At 42.5% G+C, this 15,732-nt stretch overlaps 2 protein-coding genes across 13 annotated transcripts in view; both read left to right on the top strand.

Moving 5' to 3' along the window:
- Positions 1–384: 384 nt before the first annotated feature.
- On the top strand, positions 385–9,590 carry rbm44 (RNA binding motif protein 44). 9 transcript variants are annotated; one of them, XM_037110988.1, is made up of 20 exons: positions 385–481; positions 1,000–1,150; positions 1,465–1,492; positions 1,589–1,695; positions 2,460–2,534; positions 2,617–2,671; positions 2,774–2,838; positions 3,496–3,766; positions 4,458–4,872; positions 4,947–5,008; positions 5,097–5,246; positions 5,438–5,603; positions 5,693–5,727; positions 5,839–5,914; positions 6,031–6,148; positions 6,228–6,359; positions 6,889–6,959; positions 7,197–7,270; positions 7,556–7,775; positions 8,916–9,590. In XM_037110988.1, exons 1-20 carry the CDS (start codon positions 476–478, stop codon positions 9,207–9,209), a joined length of 2,571 nt encoding a protein of 856 aa, XP_036966883.1. In that variant the 5' UTR covers positions 385–475; the 3' UTR covers positions 9,210–9,590. The 9 variants fall into 9 exon arrangements, with proteins under 9 accessions (XP_036966883.1, XP_036966882.1, XP_036966886.1 ...); XM_037110987.1 differs by lacking the exon at positions 385–481 and adding an exon at positions 508–790; XM_037110986.1 differs by lacking the exon at positions 385–481 and having other exon boundaries at positions 806–1,150; positions 6,031–6,136.
- Positions 9,591–10,869: 1,279 nt separating this feature from the next.
- itgb5 (integrin, beta 5) overlaps positions 10,870–15,732 on the top strand; it is a 54,969-nt gene continuing 50,106 nt past the window's right edge. For 2 of the 4 annotated variants that reach the window (XR_005077174.1, XR_005077175.1), the window contains exons 1-5: positions 10,870–11,487; positions 12,862–12,947; positions 13,107–13,314; positions 13,505–13,754; positions 14,483–14,651. Coding sequence is in view for 2 of the 4 variants with exons in the window: in XM_037110993.1 (XP_036966888.1) it covers positions 11,409–11,487; positions 12,862–12,947; positions 13,107–13,314; positions 13,505–13,754; positions 14,483–14,651 (792 nt within the window). In the remaining 2 variants the exon portion in view is untranslated. The remainder of the gene's footprint in view (positions 11,488–12,861; positions 12,948–13,106; positions 13,315–13,504; positions 13,755–14,482; positions 14,652–15,732) is intronic. The other 2 variants (XM_037110993.1, XM_037110992.1) reach the window with 2 other exon arrangements.

Genomic DNA, 15,732 nt, shown 5'->3' on the forward strand with positions numbered 1-15,732 from the left:
CAGTGACATTTGGCGGTTATTATTATTTTTTTTCTCTAAATGTTGGCAGGCCGTAAAGTAGCCTCGTCGTAAATATTTTTAATTGATTTTTGACTTTGTTAGCGGTCACTAAGGTTACCACCACGCTCATGATATTGACGACATCCAAAACAACCGTCACAACCTGGTAAGTTGAGTGAAATTCATGGACATTTCAGCAAGTGTTTTTCTCATTTGTGATGCAATAAAAGACAAAGAGCTCTTTCTATGACATAACATTTTATTGCAATTGAGTCAGCGAAAACTTACAAACAATATGGTATCTACACTGATATCAGTTCACTCCGAAGCAGTCTTTTGCCCCCTGGTTGCGCGCGCACCTAGTGTTGTTTGTACACAAGAAAGCCGCCTATATTATGCATATTTTTGCCCCCTGTACTTCTCCGTGTCTCCACTTTTGGTTCAGGAGATATAATGCAGGATACGTAATTCAGTTATGGTGGTGGGTTAAGTTACATCTGTTTTGATGGCATCATATCTGAAAATATTCAGGGACTTCCAAACTGTAACAAGTGTCATGATTTTATGAAAAAGTGAAAATGTTCTTGTTCCTAATTTGGGTGGATGGACCCTTTAAGGCCACAAGCTCTAACAGGCTACTTATCAATTAAGCTGATTGTCACATTGTGTGAAAGTAAATAGCTAGCTAACATAACCTAAGGACACCAGCTCCAAACGGCTGACTGAAGCTAACAATAAAGCGACAGAAACAAGCCTGCGGGTTGTCGTAGAGGCCACCATGACACAGCAGGTAACGGGCTTCGACACTTAGCTAGCTAGGTTAGCTTCAAGGTTGCTTTGGTGGCCTAATGTCCGACATTTGTGTATCCAAAATGTGCTAAACAGAGGCCATTGATTAGTTATTCAGTAATGGAGCTGTACTATGTTGTCAATCCCGACCACTGTTCATTTCCATATTGGCTGACTGTTCCGGACACTGACGCCAGCACTGTTTTCAAGACAACGTGGCCAGCCCATCCATGCTCTGTGCCCTACGATGTGACTGTTGCCAGCACATCGTACGGGGCCGGTGGCTACGCGGGCGTGGTGGAGCCTCCTCAGGTGATACCTCATTTTTACAGCACGGTGGCTAAAAGGTCACGTCGAAGAAGTAAGTGACGTCCAAGACGTTAACGTTAGTGCTAGAAAAACAAGTTGTCTGTTTAAAGTTTAAAAAAACAAGAACAACAACAACTATATATATATACAGCTAAGTAAATACAGCTAAATATTTCGCTACGTCAAATATACAAGGCTAACTAGCGTTTTCTACCGTGGCACTGTCCTCTGACTGTTTGTGAGCAGCTGCAGGCTTCATTAGTTAACCACCCCACTATGTAAAGATCTGAGCAATAATGTCTTATTATTGACAAAAGTGGGCCAAGAAGCTATTTATTCATCTGACTGTGGTTTCTTCATGAACAGGAGAGGACAGGGAATTATTCCTGGACCGGTAAGGACTCTACATAACTCTCTCTCCCGTTCTCTTTGTGTTTAAATGAACATGAATAACTGTTAATAACATGGAGTTTTGTTTTGCATTTTGCAGGTCTGTATTTAATTTAGTGTACACTCATCGGTGCCTTGCCCTAACTGACCCCAAGCTGCTGGGTTGGTATCTCAGTTTGAGTCCAGAGGACAGAAAGATCATACAAGGTACACTGACACTGGCTCTCTTACTGTGTGTGTGTGTGTGTGTGTGTGTGTGTGTGTGTGAGCTGATGACAGTAGCAGCAGTGTTCACAGTCTGACCGCCTGTGACATATTAGAGCTGACTTCATAATTTGTATTATATATGTCAGGCCAACATTGTGTTTCCAGCTCCTCCAGTGAGAGGATTTTGGTCAGATAATTGTACATTGCTTTCGAAGTTCTGAGGAGAATTTTTTCATTATTATCTGATGTTGATTAGACCTATAAGACCACTTACAATGTTGCCATGGAAATGCTGGAGTATTATTTTTAGTGATGAGCGTTGTGTGCTGTCATGCTGATTTGAGCCCCTTCTCGATGTCTAGGTGACCAGTCAGATTGCTTAGTGTGGCGTACAACTACTTGCCGTGCAATGAAGTAATTCTTCTTGATTGAACATAGAATATGTATTAGATTTATACAATAAAAACTGTTTCAAGAAAACTGCTCTATTAACGGACAAGTGCATTTATTGTTACAGCATCTATAATCAAGAGACCTTAATTTTCTAAAAGGAAACTGTAAATTTTTGGTGAAATGAAAATGAAATCACACAACATTTTACACCTGTAGTCCTTATTTTCATCAAATCAAAACTTAATCCATGTGTATTGTCTGTGTTCACCATTATGTTATTTAGGAGATGGAAATTTTGGGTAAAGATGGCAGTCAAACATGTTTTAATATTGGGAAAATATGAGTCATTGATTCATTTTCCTTTTTCCTAGACAAAGGGGGGTTTCACCACTTCCTGCAAGGACACCCAGGCCTAAAACTGTCAAGGCGTCATGTTTATGTGAAGAGTAAGTCTGGTAAACCTGCTGTAACCTTCTAATAGCTGTGTACAGATGAAACAGTGACAGTTTCTCTTTACAAACAATTCAGATTACAGTGGAAGAACCGGTTCTGCCCGGCCATTCTTGGAAATCAACAATCATACGTATGTCTGACACTGATTGCAGTGAACTGATAACAAACTGCATCAAATGAATCAAGGTTATATCATTATACAGTGGTTTGTTGTTGAAACTTTTGTTCTCAGATCAAAGATGTTAGGAGCGACGAGATGCAGATGTGGAATTATGCAAAACTGTTACACATCTCCAGGTGAAGCTCTTTATTTGTATTTTTTTCTGGTGTGAATAATTTGGTTTTCAGTGTCACATAGAGCTCAGAAAGAAAACTGATTATGAGCATTATTAGTACCATTAGAAGGCAATTTGACAGCATTTTATGAATAATGACTGACTGCTAGAGAAAGGGCAAAAAGGAGATGATTTGTGGCCTTACCTGTTAATCAGAGAAAATACCTTTGCTGATGTGTATACTTGTTGACATGATGATGAGTGTTTTGAAAGATACCAGTGAGTCATCGGCCTGCCAAAAAGCCTCTAAATGAAAAACCTTGTAACTTACAACACATCAGACAGAGGCTTTGTTTGGAGAGCTGCTCCAGAGCTGCTCTCTGCTACATCTCCAGCCACTGTCCCTCAATTACCTGGTATCAATTTTACTACCACTGAGTAACTACTACCTTACATAAAAAAAGTGACTTGGGGCAAGTTTGCAACCTTAGTCCAGTTGTTAACTCAACTGTCTTGACACTGTACTACAAGCGTTCTTGTAGAAATCTACTCTTTGTCTGGGAAACTGCCCCATAATAACAATCAAAGATTTTCTGTTGGCAGCTTCAATAAAATCCAGTTTTCATACTAAAAGTAAAGCATTAACTTAACAGATTTGTTTTTTTTCTCCTCTTGCAAGAAGTGGCCCATTCACATCTAGACCTGGAGATGTGTCCCAATGATGTGAGGGGGACCCTGCTTGGCTATGGCAACAGCATGGGTGGATCACAAAGCCGTCCACATGAGGAGAGCAGTAGCAGCAAGGACCGAGCGGCCTGGGCGAGCTCTTTGTATGTGGACAGGGAGCTGGAAAGATGGAGACAGGGAGGAAAGCCTGAGCTCAGGAGCTGGTCTGCAGTGATGGAAAATCAGAGTGTTGATTTCATACATACTGAAGCCAATTCATTATGGTGAGTATGCATTTATAGGCAACATGATATGTAATTTGTTCATTTTTTGCAGATCAACCATGCCTGTACTGAACTCTCCATTATCTGTATTTAAGTCAGACTCTGCAATATATTGATATTATATTGAATATTGTCTTAGATTTTGGATATCATTATATTGTAATATGGCATGAGTGTTGTCTTTCCCTTGTGTAAAAGGCTGGATTACAGTCAGGTGATGAAACTTGCAGCACTTGCCAATAGGGCTGGGCGATATAATGACTGTTTTAGAGGTGTTATTGACAACTCTTATTATCAATTATCACATGGAATTTCTTCCCCCTCCTACCACTCGGTTCACATGACAACACCGCCGTTGTTTGGAATCATCTGCCCCTCAAGTGGGGGCATGTTGGTTAACGTTGCCGATGTTAATTGGTGTAGTCCTGCTGGAGTCCTGCACTACTTCTTTTCCTGTAAGACAGTGAGGAAATAAAATGTTCAGTTTGCATAATCTTGTTGAACTCCTATACATTTTGAGCACTTGACGATCCATCAACACTAAAGCATCTTGCATGGAAGAATTTTCAAAGATGTCATATTGATATTTTAAGCAGCAATAGGGTCAACAGGTGCATAGGAGAAGACTGAAGGCGGACAGAATCAGTGCAAAATGAATTCTTATTAAGAGCCACATTGTTTCATGATACAGGTCAGAGTGGCCACCAAGTGAGAAAAAGTCTCCTCCTGAGGATCATGATGAGGTTAGCTCAAGCCTTGAAGGTCAGAGTGACAACATCTGCGTCATCAAGGAGGATGATATGAGTGTACTTGCCTGTTTGCCTACTGAAGATGTGAAAGCGCATAACAGTGGGGTTCACTCAGGTCCAGTCACCAGTAGTAGTGAAGCACAGGCAGCCAGCAGTGACACTGTGGAGGCTGCCGTCAAGATGAACACTGTAGATAAGTACACCTCCCCAATACCCCGTGTTACTGTCTGTGATGTCATGGTTGGCACTGAGCCTGCACTGTGCATGGCAGCCTTCACTCAGACTGAGGATCCAGAAACATCTGACAAACATGTCATTACTGAAGTCCACATGGCAGATCTGGACTATCTTGCAGAGGTAAGGTCAGAAAGAGAGAGAAATGATTAGAGTTGCCTCAAGAAAACCCTCTAAACCTCTTTTTAACATTTCAGGAGTTTATCAAACTCAGGATGGTTAAAGAGGAGCTGAGAGAGCAAAAGGAGAAAATGAAAAGGTAATGTGTCAGATACAGTCTATTTTAAATGTGCCTCCAAGGAATTTCTGCCACAGTACTAACATTTTTAATTAATAAATATTTCCAGCCTGAGTTGTAGACTGAAAAGAGAATGTGACTGTGTCCAGCGTGCTCAGCAGGCAGAGCTATGCCTCCTGGCCCTGCAGTACAGCATGTGCACACAGCACTGCTGGAGACTCTACTATACCTCTGCTGAGGGAGGCCAAGTCCCTCCACTGTAAGGACACATCAATACATACTAAGCAGTTTTTACTTGTATTACTGTAACCTTGGCTCATTGCCTGAGGCAGTTAATGGCTGAAATATATTTGTCCAGATGGATTTTTTTCAACATTAATAAGCAGTTCTAAGGGAAGGCAGCTGCTTAGGCTGAATGCTATTTGCTTGTATCATTTCCCCTCTCTGTAGGCCAAAGAACCCTCCTGCAAACATTGGACATGTTGTGCAAAAACTGGAATCTGATTATAATCAGATGAGAGATAAGATCCTGGCAGGGGTTCCACTGAAGGAGCTCAAGCCTCTGTCTGTTGACTGTGAGAAGATAACCACAGGATCACGTTACATCCCTGCAGAGGTTAGACTCACTCTACTAAACCAAAAATCTCTAAATACTTGTTGATGGCTACACATACTGAATCCCAGTTCTTCATTGTTCCTGTTTAGATCATTGGTGATAAGCTGGGAAACGTTCCATCTTGGTATGTTAACACATACATGCATGCATGTCTGATGGAACAACATTTAAAAAGCTTTGCAGATTGGGAGTTGCCTCTATAGAGACTGTAATTTTGTTTTGTCTGATTTCCAAGGTGCTCCCAGGAGCCACATAATCCATCAGGTGAAGAAAATGGACGTCCTGCTGATCAAATCAGAAATGGCTGCCAGGTACGCTTATAGACTCAGGTGTAAATAGAAGAGTGCTACTAAAATCAAATCCATGAGCATTCTGGTGTTGTTCTGTTTTCTGCTAATTGAATCCATTTAAACCCATTCCCTTCCAGCCCAGTCAGAGAAAGGAGCAGAGCAAGAAGAACTGCAAAAAGAAGACAGCTGTCACGATGGTGCCCCATGATAGAGATTCTGTCCATACTGCAAACAAGCAAGAAGGAAAGCAGATAAGTAAGCCAGAAAGCCTCCTCAGATTTTTAAGTAATTACCTGCAAAGTAGTTAAGAAGTGCCTCTTTTTTGTGTTTACAGAAGCTGTATGCAAAGAGCTCAACACAATGGAGGCGTGGTACGATGCTGAAGAGGACCTGGAGCCTGCAGGATCTGCAGTAGCCGCTGAGAGGGGACAGGATCCAGCAGTGGTTAATAAAGATGTGACCAATCGTAAGTGGTCTCAGTCCACTACTCAAAGTATTTCTACTATCGATTGTTTATACTGTAATGCAGTTTTTTTCATTACAAGTGATTATGTCAGCTTAACAGTTTTTGCGAAAGTTGAATCTTTGAAAAATGTCTGTTTCCAGTCTTTGTATTTGGTATGCCCCCCTTCAAGGACTGTCACCTGACCCCAGGCATTCTGTGACATCACAAGAAGCTTTGTTTAATGTTGTCAGATCATGTTGGGATAACATGAGTCATCAGGCACAAATGTGTGGGTTTCATGACAGCTCGATTGCATACTGTCATTAAAGCTAAGGAACACAGAGATATTCTGAAATTCATGTACATATTCCACTTTTCACTCAAGATGTAAAGCTGATATTATCATTTATAATAATATAGATGGTATTACACTCAATACAAATGCAAAATAGAAGTATTTTAACTACCATACTGCAGCTAAAGCACTTCAAATGTGGACATGTTTAATTAATATTAGATCACATCTTTAGTGGTGAATTTGTTCTTACAGCAGAATCAGCCAGTGGTGAACCAAAGTGCTCAGTACTGTGTGTTTCCGACCTTCCCAGTAATGTGACAGAGGTGAGTTTGTACATCATTGCTGCTAACTGCTCAAAGATTACAGTGTTAAAGGTGTACTTGTGAACGTAAGTGTTAGTATAGTTGTTAAATGTCACACAGGATTGATAGATAATGGGGAAAAAAGACATCTCAGATTTTGTAATATTATTTTACCTTTTATTATTTAATGTGTTGTATGGCACCATTATAGCCAGCAGATGGCAGTACAGGCTCTAATAAAAGCTTTTGCCTTGTCAGAGTGATGTGATGCTGTGGTTTGAGAAATATCATGCCTCTGAAGTCAGCATCACTGCTTTAAAGAATGATTTGAGGTGAGCTACTGCTCTGCTTTCTGACTGTAACACATTACTGTCCCTCTAAAGCCATGTGTTGTTCCATCTTGCAGTCACAAATGTCTGTCAGCGCTGCCGTGCTGTAGATGGAAGACTTTGTTACCTGTTTCGTCTAAAGTCCTTATTCATGTGCAACACTCAGCAACGTCAAACACTTCATGCAGCTGTTAAAGCAAAAAATTCAAACGTCAAAACATTTATTTGCTTCCCAAATGGAAACATGTCAGTGTAACAACTATCTGTCTCGCTGGCTATGTTCTCTAGAGTTGCCATAGTGACGATCGGTGAACCCCAATCTGCCGAGGCTGCAGTGAGAGAGCTGAATGGCTGTACCATGCAAGGCTATACTTTGCATGTGGAGCACATCATCAGTGCAAATGGTGGGAGCCACAGTCAGGCCTCGGCCCCCATCGGTGAGCTTAAGTGTTCACAGGACGACAAACCACAAACCTCCAAGACTGAATCCAGCAGCGCTGACAGACAGGTGAGTATATGAGGAGAAAAAGAAATGTTATTAATGAAATCTGTCAAGAGAAAGCAGGACAGATTTTGTAAAAAGGGTTACTGACACTGTATTTTGTAAAGCTAAGGCCCCTAACAGTTCCTTCTGTGTGGCAAACCAAAAAAAAAGCTGTACCAGTGCATGCAAAGTTATTCTGCAATCATAACAACAGTAGATTTATTGATTTATTTATTCAAGCAAAAAAGGCCAAACATTCTCTGATTTCAGCTCATCTAATGGGAGACTTTGCTGCTTTTCTTTGTTATATATGAAAATGAACTGATTATTTTAAAGTTTTGGACTGTTGGTCAGATAAAACAAAGAAGTTATGTTTGTTGTATCTTGGACTCTTGAAAAATGATGCCAGAGAATGTTCACTCTTTTCTAACATATTATAGACAAAATGATTAGATGATTTGTTAAGGTTGTTGATTAAAAAGATAATCAGTAGTTGCAGCCCCTCAAAAATTACAGTGGGTCTGTAGAAATCAACCCCAATCCCAAAACAGTTGGGACGCTGTGTAAAACATAAATACAATCAGAATACAATAATTTGCAAACAAACAAAGTTTTTTATAGAAAATGGAAATGGATCTGAGTAGCTGAGCAGAATCCAGGCTGCTACTAGCAAAACACTATGGTGACAACACAGACAACAACAATCTGTGGAGCCACACTGAAACAAACTCTCTGCTCCATGACTTGATGACAGTGTGATTGTTTGCAGAGCGATATGTTTGATCATGCTTCGGTGCTAAAGCTGCATCAAAAGTGTACAGAAAAAAAGTGTTTCAGATCTGATCTGAAGATAAATCAGATATGCCTGCTCTGTGAACAAAGCCTGTGTCTTGTGAGGATGTCCATTCATACCCAATCATGATACTATCACCTGTTCCCAATGAACCTGTTTACCTGTGGAATGTTCCAAACAGGTGTTTGTGGAGCATTCCCAAACTTTCCCAGTCTTTTGCTGCTCCTGTCCCAACTTGTTGTCTTGAAAAGTGTTCTGCTTGATGTTTTACATAGTGTTCTAAGCTTTTTGGACTGTTTTCTCTGCTTTGGGATTGATGAATGTTTTCCCCTTTTTTATTGAGACACCTCTGTTCTCTGTCCACTCTTTAGTTGATAGGACAGACACCGCCTAGCTCGAGCATCAAGATCAGGAAGGTAGTCTGCATCTCCCCCACAGCAAAGGGGACCTGTGTGCCCCAACACTATGGAACCATGGGCAGCTTCGATACCTTGATGGCAGAGCTGACACAGTGCCACCCAGATGTTGGAAGGCAGAGGATTGTGGATGCCCTGGTGGAGCTGAGGGCCAAGCACCAGGGTATCCTCGGCAGCTTGCCCCTCAGGACCATCAGGGAGATGACTTCAGAGCTTCTGACCAGGCCTGCGAGTGCAGCACAGTTATGAGAAAGTTCTGCTCCGTGGTTCAAAAATATTTGTTGTCACTAGTGATTTGTTAGTTGTTACAGTAGCATCACAAACCCACAGGATTTTCTTTGCAACATAGAAGAAATTAATCTAAAAGGAAATGTAACTAAATGTAAATGTGTTCTGAAACAGTGTTGCTATCTACCACAGTGTATTTCCAGTAAGCTTTTTTTATTGAGTGCGTGTTTTTTTATCTTCAGAGTTCAAAGGCTTTAGATGGTGTCTCTTCTGCCAGCTATTCAGTTGTAAAATTATATTTCAGAAAAGTGTTGGTGTCTAGGTTTGCATACAGTTATATGCAGCAGTTTTGTGCATGTTTTGTGTAATTAAGAGCTGGCATTAAAACACTTCTTTCCTTGACCCTTGCCGGGTACTAGTACGGTACTGTACTGTATTTTCCTTTGCTGTTACATTGCATTTTAGGGGCAAATATTGACACTTTTTACTCCACAACATTTATTAGATCATAACTTATAACTTAAATTACTAGTTTGTTTGGCTCTGATGCATGCAATCTGCAGAGGAGCTCATTTTAATTAATTGATTTTTTCAGCATCAGAGGGGGAAAAAAAGTATTTCTGTGTTCAGAAAAATGCTGAATATCTGATTTGATAATGGGTCAGGCTGATAATCAGTTGGCTGAGAGTAAAGAGTATGTTCAGGCATGTAAATATATGTATATTAATCAAGCATGTAAATATATGTATAATATATAAATACATGTACTTTTGGTAGGTAAGTACATTTATTTAATGGAAGTTACTTTTGATAATTAAAAGATAAGTTCACCAAAAAATTAAAACTGACTCCACTCACCCCCATGCTGATGGAAAGTCAGGCCGGAGATTGAGCTTGTGCACCAGCCTCAGATGGAATGCATGCTAACACTGTTATCTTAACAACTACAGTGACTACAAAGGGTGTAAATTATGTCATTTTAAATCAGTTTGGGATCTCGGGGAAACAAGAAAGCTTGTGCACCCACGTAAGACCGGGTGCACACTAATGGGTCGAGTTCAGCAGCTACAGTGAAGATTTCAGCCTAAAACAGAGTGTAAATAACATCTTTTGAAATCCATTTTGCATCTCCGGGCTTCTGTAAATTTAAATGGGTTAGGGTTAGGGGTTAACCAGCATTTTATGTTTTTTTTTTTTTTTTAATTCTTCAAATAAGTCCCCAGCTACTTCCGATGTTGAGGAAAATACTGTTTTACTGTGAAGCTCCAGAAATGTTTGTGGACTACAAAACTTTAGCCCAGGAGATAATAACTGCACTTTCATTTTTGGGGTGAACTTATCCTTGAATTACTTTATCTTTAATTTGATTTTATTTAACATCAGAGTCTTTTACTGAAGTTCTGTGGGTGACTATCACATATACCCAAGTCATACGTGTAGTTTAAGTACATATTAAACAGCCGGCCATGCAGCTGTGAAAACCCCAGCAACAAGTGATGTTCCCTGACTGCTCCTGGTGCAGTTCTCCGGGGCCGCCACTAGGTGTCCGCAGCCGCTGGCGGGCCGTGCGGGTGTCAGCGTGTCACAGTGCGAGCAGTTCAACCACGTAACGAACGGGTTAATGTAATCCTCAGATGGGAATGGGCGGAGATTCCAGCTGAGACTCGAACCGGACACACCGAGAAGAGCAACACATATCTGTGGAAGAAAAAAAAAAAATCAGTGCTGCGGTCGCGTTCATGCGTTTGTTTATCCAGTAGGCCTTTTTAGTTTCAGCTCCCGGTTCACATTTCATACAGATCTGTGGCGGGTTCGGGACCGAGGTAGAGCCGTGAAACTGATGGAGAAGTTTCGGAGTTGCTGTCAGCTATGGTTGGAGTAGTCGAGACGTGGAAGGCACCAGAGGCGTCCCGACAGAGGTGGCCAGTGAGCGGACTGTAGCTCCAGCAGAACTGGACCGTGTGGAGCGTTCACTGTCTGCTCGCAGTGAAACAATGGAAATGTGTCTGCTGCCACACGGAGCCCTCGGTGAGCGCCTCGGTGCAGCTGACACGATCTGAGCGCACTTTTGCTTGTCGGGGTTTTTGCACACATCGACAGGACTACGGCCAATGAGAGCTGTGGTGCCACAGTAACACACTGGTCTGGTGTCAGCTGCGGACGGACGGACGGACGCGAGCGGTATTTGTCAAAGCGCTGGTAAACACGGCGAGCGGCACCATGTGGAGCCCGGGGACGTGGCTGTGGAGAGCGGCGGTGTGCTGCGTGCTGCTGGAAACATGTCTGCACAGTGCCAGAGGTAGGACAAAGCAACACACGCTCTGTTGTCCGCCTGTGTTTGTTTGCCACATCAGGAGCGTGTGAGCCAGCGTCTACACACACACACACACACACACACACACACACACACACACACACACACACACACACACACACACACACACACACTCCCTGTGAGCTGGAGCCACATGGAAGAAGGAGCAGCCATCACTTGGTTGTTGTTGACAGTGGAGAGATGGCTCTGATAATTTTTCATTCATTCATGTATTGACTAAAACCCGACTCCTTTAGAAACGAGTCAATATAACACACTCTAATAATGGTGTGGTGTGTGTCAGGGCTGGACAATAGATGGATACTGTATCTTTAGCCGATGTAAGACTAACAGTCATCTTACATTTTGGATGAGGTGATATGATCCTGTTTTTTTTTTTTTTTTTATCATATCAACATTACTGCTTATTATTGCTCAAAAATCCCAATGCAATATTTTTTGATAATGTAGGCAAAAAAGGCAAAGTGCTGGAACTCTGTATGTAATCACTGAGATGTGGTGTCACTTTTACACATTTTGCTTTGATATGTGATGAAACAATGTATAAAAGGTGCACCGAGTGTGAGCTTCGTGCCTCTTTATCACACACATTGACCGCAGCTTGTCCATGTGTGCCATCATTCCAATGCAAAATAGTGGCAAAAGGCTGGAGAGACAAGAGGAGACTCAGGATACAACTACAGTCACAAGAACCATCAAGCAAGTGGAGTTTGCAGAAGTTTATACAACTTGGATTCATGAAGTCGTTTCATGAACGGTTTCAGAACATTGAGATGTTGTGTTTTGCGTTATGGCCTAAAGGCATGACAATAGTGTTTTAAGGCCGTGAGCTGATTAAACGCCTCTTGCACTCATTGCCAATGACAAGTAACATGAAGCCTTGACCCTCACTAGAAGTTTTTATTTTTTTTTGTCATTTATTTTGTTAGTTTTACTGTTTTCAAACGGCGAAATGCAGTGTAAGTCAACACATTACAATTAGATTTTCCTTGAGAATTAGAAATCTTTTCATTCCTTGATGTTTGTTTTGTGTCTGTTAAGATATTAGACGACAACTTGATGGAACTTCCTTCAGTAATGATTAGCCCTTGTGAATGATGATTGGAAAGAGCGCAATGTCCTTCATCAGTTTGAACCATTCATCGAAGACGGGCTTTATGGGACTCTTCTTATGGCCCCCAAAAATCCCTTGAGGTGCCAGTAAAGCCTGCGTAGTTTTTTTCAATTTAACTGGTGATATACAAGTCGTCATACGTAAGCGATTGTCTTCCAGTTTCAGTCTCAGCACTGAAACCATCCCCGACCGTGATCTGTTCTCACTCTCACACCTCTTCTCAGGTCTCAACATGTGTATGAGTGGCAGCGCTACTTCCTGTGAAGAATGCCTCCTGATTCACCCCAGCTGCGCCTGGTGCGCACAAGAGGTACAGCCTACCTGTTCCCTTACCTTTATGTGCACTGCACAGTCTCCACAGAGATGAAACAATGATTGTTGGCCTCCTTGTGTCAGGACATTTCAACCCTTTATCATTTTTGAGTTGCAACAAACGCTAACGTGAGGTTTATTTCGTTCCATCCTTCAGGACTTTGGGAGGGGGCGGGGTCTGACGTCCCGGTGCGATCTGATTCAAAACCTGCAGCGGAGGGGCTGCGGGGCGCAGTTCATCGAGTACCCCACCAGCAGCATCTCTGTCCTGAAGAACATGCCGCTGAGTTCTACGGGCTCGGGGTTGGCCCAGTTCGACGTCGTCCAGATCATGCCTCAAAAGATCTCTCTCAGCCTGCGGCCGGGTGAGTCCTCTGCACACTTAGAGTCGGGGGGAAACCATTACACATGCATGAGAGAAGGCACAGTTGAAAGAGGAAAGTTGTCTCATAAATAATACAAAACGTCCTTCCTCCACTCCTGCATGTTTTTTTTGTTTTGTTTTGTTTTTTTTGAGTAAACCAGCTAACTTCTTTTCATCACCTGCCCATCCAGGAGAGCAGACGTCGTTCGGGCTGCAGGTCCGGCAGGTGGAGGACTACCCAGTGGATCTCTACTACCTGATGGACCTCTCGCTTTCCATGAAAGATGATCTGGACACCATCCGTAACTTGGGCACCAAGCTGGCGCACGAGATGGGCAAGCTCACCAGCAACTTCAGGCTGGGCTTTGGGTCCTTTGTGGATAAAAACATGTCCCCCTTTTCCTACACAGCACCCAAGTACCAGGAGAATCCGTGCAGCGGGTGGGTAGTGGAGCAGGATGGTGCTTTGGGTAGATTTATATGAAAGGTCTGTTAAAAAATTGATAAAGGTATTTACGTAGGTGAGGTTGAGCTTAAGAACTCTTCTCTCCAGACGTAAATGTGCCGCAGTGGATGAAAGGGAAATCCTGAAATAATCATTTACTTTACCCCGCAGTCTATTTTTGCACATTCATGAATCATGTATAGACAGAAATCGCAAGAACGAGGGAGGATTTTTTTTTTTTCATGTTTGATAAAGCAGAGGGAGGACGTGTTTTCAAAATGGCCCCTCTTCTCTGGGTTGTTGACGAGGGCGAAGTGAAAGGGAACAGAACAGATAGAGGGTGAAAAGCTGTGGCACACGATGTTTGCCCCGGAGGTGAGGCTGCACTGCCCTCACTCAGCGCCCGCCATCGCGCATCACTTCCCATCTAGGTTATGGTTTTGGTTGTGTGTGTGTGTGTGTGTGTGTGTGTGTGTGTGTGTGTGTGTGTGTGTGTGTGTGTGTGTGTGTGTGTGTGTGTGTGTGTGAGAGAAGCACAGTGAAGCACAGCCGCACGACATTTAAATGGATAGATGACAATATTTTGACCCATAAGCAACCCGACTCACTTCTACTATAAGTCAGGATGGTCATGTTTTGGGTGAGTACAGGTAAGAGATCTCTTTTGCTGCTGTGAACATTGTCCTGATGGTCTGGATCTCTTCTTGTCTGTTGCCCTGCGCAGATACAAACTGTTCCCCAACTGCGTCCCCACCTTCGGTTTCCGCCACATTCTCCCGCTGACTGATAAGGTGGACCGCTTTAACGAGGAGGTGCAGAAGCAGATGGTGTCTCGCAACCGGGACGCACCAGAGGGCGGCTTTGACGCCATCCTGCAGGCTGCTGTTTGCAAGGTGACAAGTGCTCAGCTTCTTATTTGACTGATCCCTTACTGTGAACTCTGACTTGGCTGGATTTAGTGACTGCTCACATTTGGTTCAGATAGAGGGGAAAGCTGCTGTGAAACCACTGGGGCATCCTTGTGACAGGCGGCTATTTGCTTGTTAATTAAAAGCACCAGGGGGTATGGACAGGAAGTGCAGTCTGGTGCAGCTGGTTAAACATGCGGACGAGTCATAACCCTGTTTTCCTCTCCCAATTTAATTGTTTTCTACAGGAAGAGAATGACTTCCTCCAAGTAGCTGCTGCCTTGTAATTTACTCACGCGGCACTATTTCAAACAGTCAGTGGAGGCTGGGCTGGGTCTGTCCCAGAGCCTCATTGATCTGCTTTCTTTTAGTCTTAGTTTTTTCATTTAAGTCAGTGGAAGTCAGTTCAGCAAGTCAGTGTGAAGGTTCTCCCAGGAATATGACCTAAAATGAAATCATTGAATTAACTAGTTGTGTTTTTGCCAAAATAGAAACTATTGATTAAATGGGAGAAAAAAAGCAGGAGGCCAGCTGATTAGCTGCTTCGTTTAAAGAAACAGTTCACCCAAAACATGAAATTCAGTCAGTGCTGATGGAAAGTCAGGTAAAGTTTCGTAGTCCACAAAATGAGCTTCACGGCAAAACAGCCCTGCAGTGTCCTGAACAACTGAAGTATCACGAGACTTGTTTTAAAACCCCCCCAACAAAGAGGTGATTAAAAAAAGCTCCATACAGCTCATGCAGCATAATCCAAGTCTCCAGAAGCCCCAAGAGATCCCAGCTGCAGTCTCCACTGTACCTGCTAAGCTAAAAGCATTAACGGGTTAAAGTGTTTGAGGTGGGTGTACAAGCTCCAACATGAAGAGTGTAAATCACGTCTATTCAAATCGATTTGGGATCTCGGTCGGTTTGAGATAAGTCATCATCTTCTCAGCACCGTCTTGCTGTGAAGCTCCAGAAATGTTTTTTGGACTATAAAAAGAGATTATTAGTGAACATAAATTTTTGGATGAACTGCTCCTTTTAAGAACACCATGTTTAGCTCTTGCTGAGGGGAAAGGTTAGA

The sequence above is a fragment of the Acanthopagrus latus genome, chromosome 9, assembly GCF_904848185.1.
Source record: "Acanthopagrus latus isolate v.2019 chromosome 9, fAcaLat1.1, whole genome shotgun sequence".
In the NCBI taxonomy this organism is placed as follows: Eukaryota; Metazoa; Chordata; class Actinopteri; order Spariformes; family Sparidae; genus Acanthopagrus; species Acanthopagrus latus.

Bases quoted from the DNA above. Each gene is read 5' to 3' on its own strand.
- rbm44 (XM_037110982.1), top strand. From the start codon at position 910: ATGGAGCTGTACTATGTTGTCAATCCCGACCACTGTTCATTTCCATAT. The intron at 5,728-5,838 runs GTATGTTAACAC...CTGATTTCCAAG, and splicing joins CTGGGAAACGTTCCATCTTG to GTGCTCCCAGGAGCCACATA. The intron at 6,960-7,196 runs GTGAGTTTGTAC...TTGCCTTGTCAG, and splicing joins TTCCCAGTAATGTGACAGAG to AGTGATGTGATGCTGTGGTT.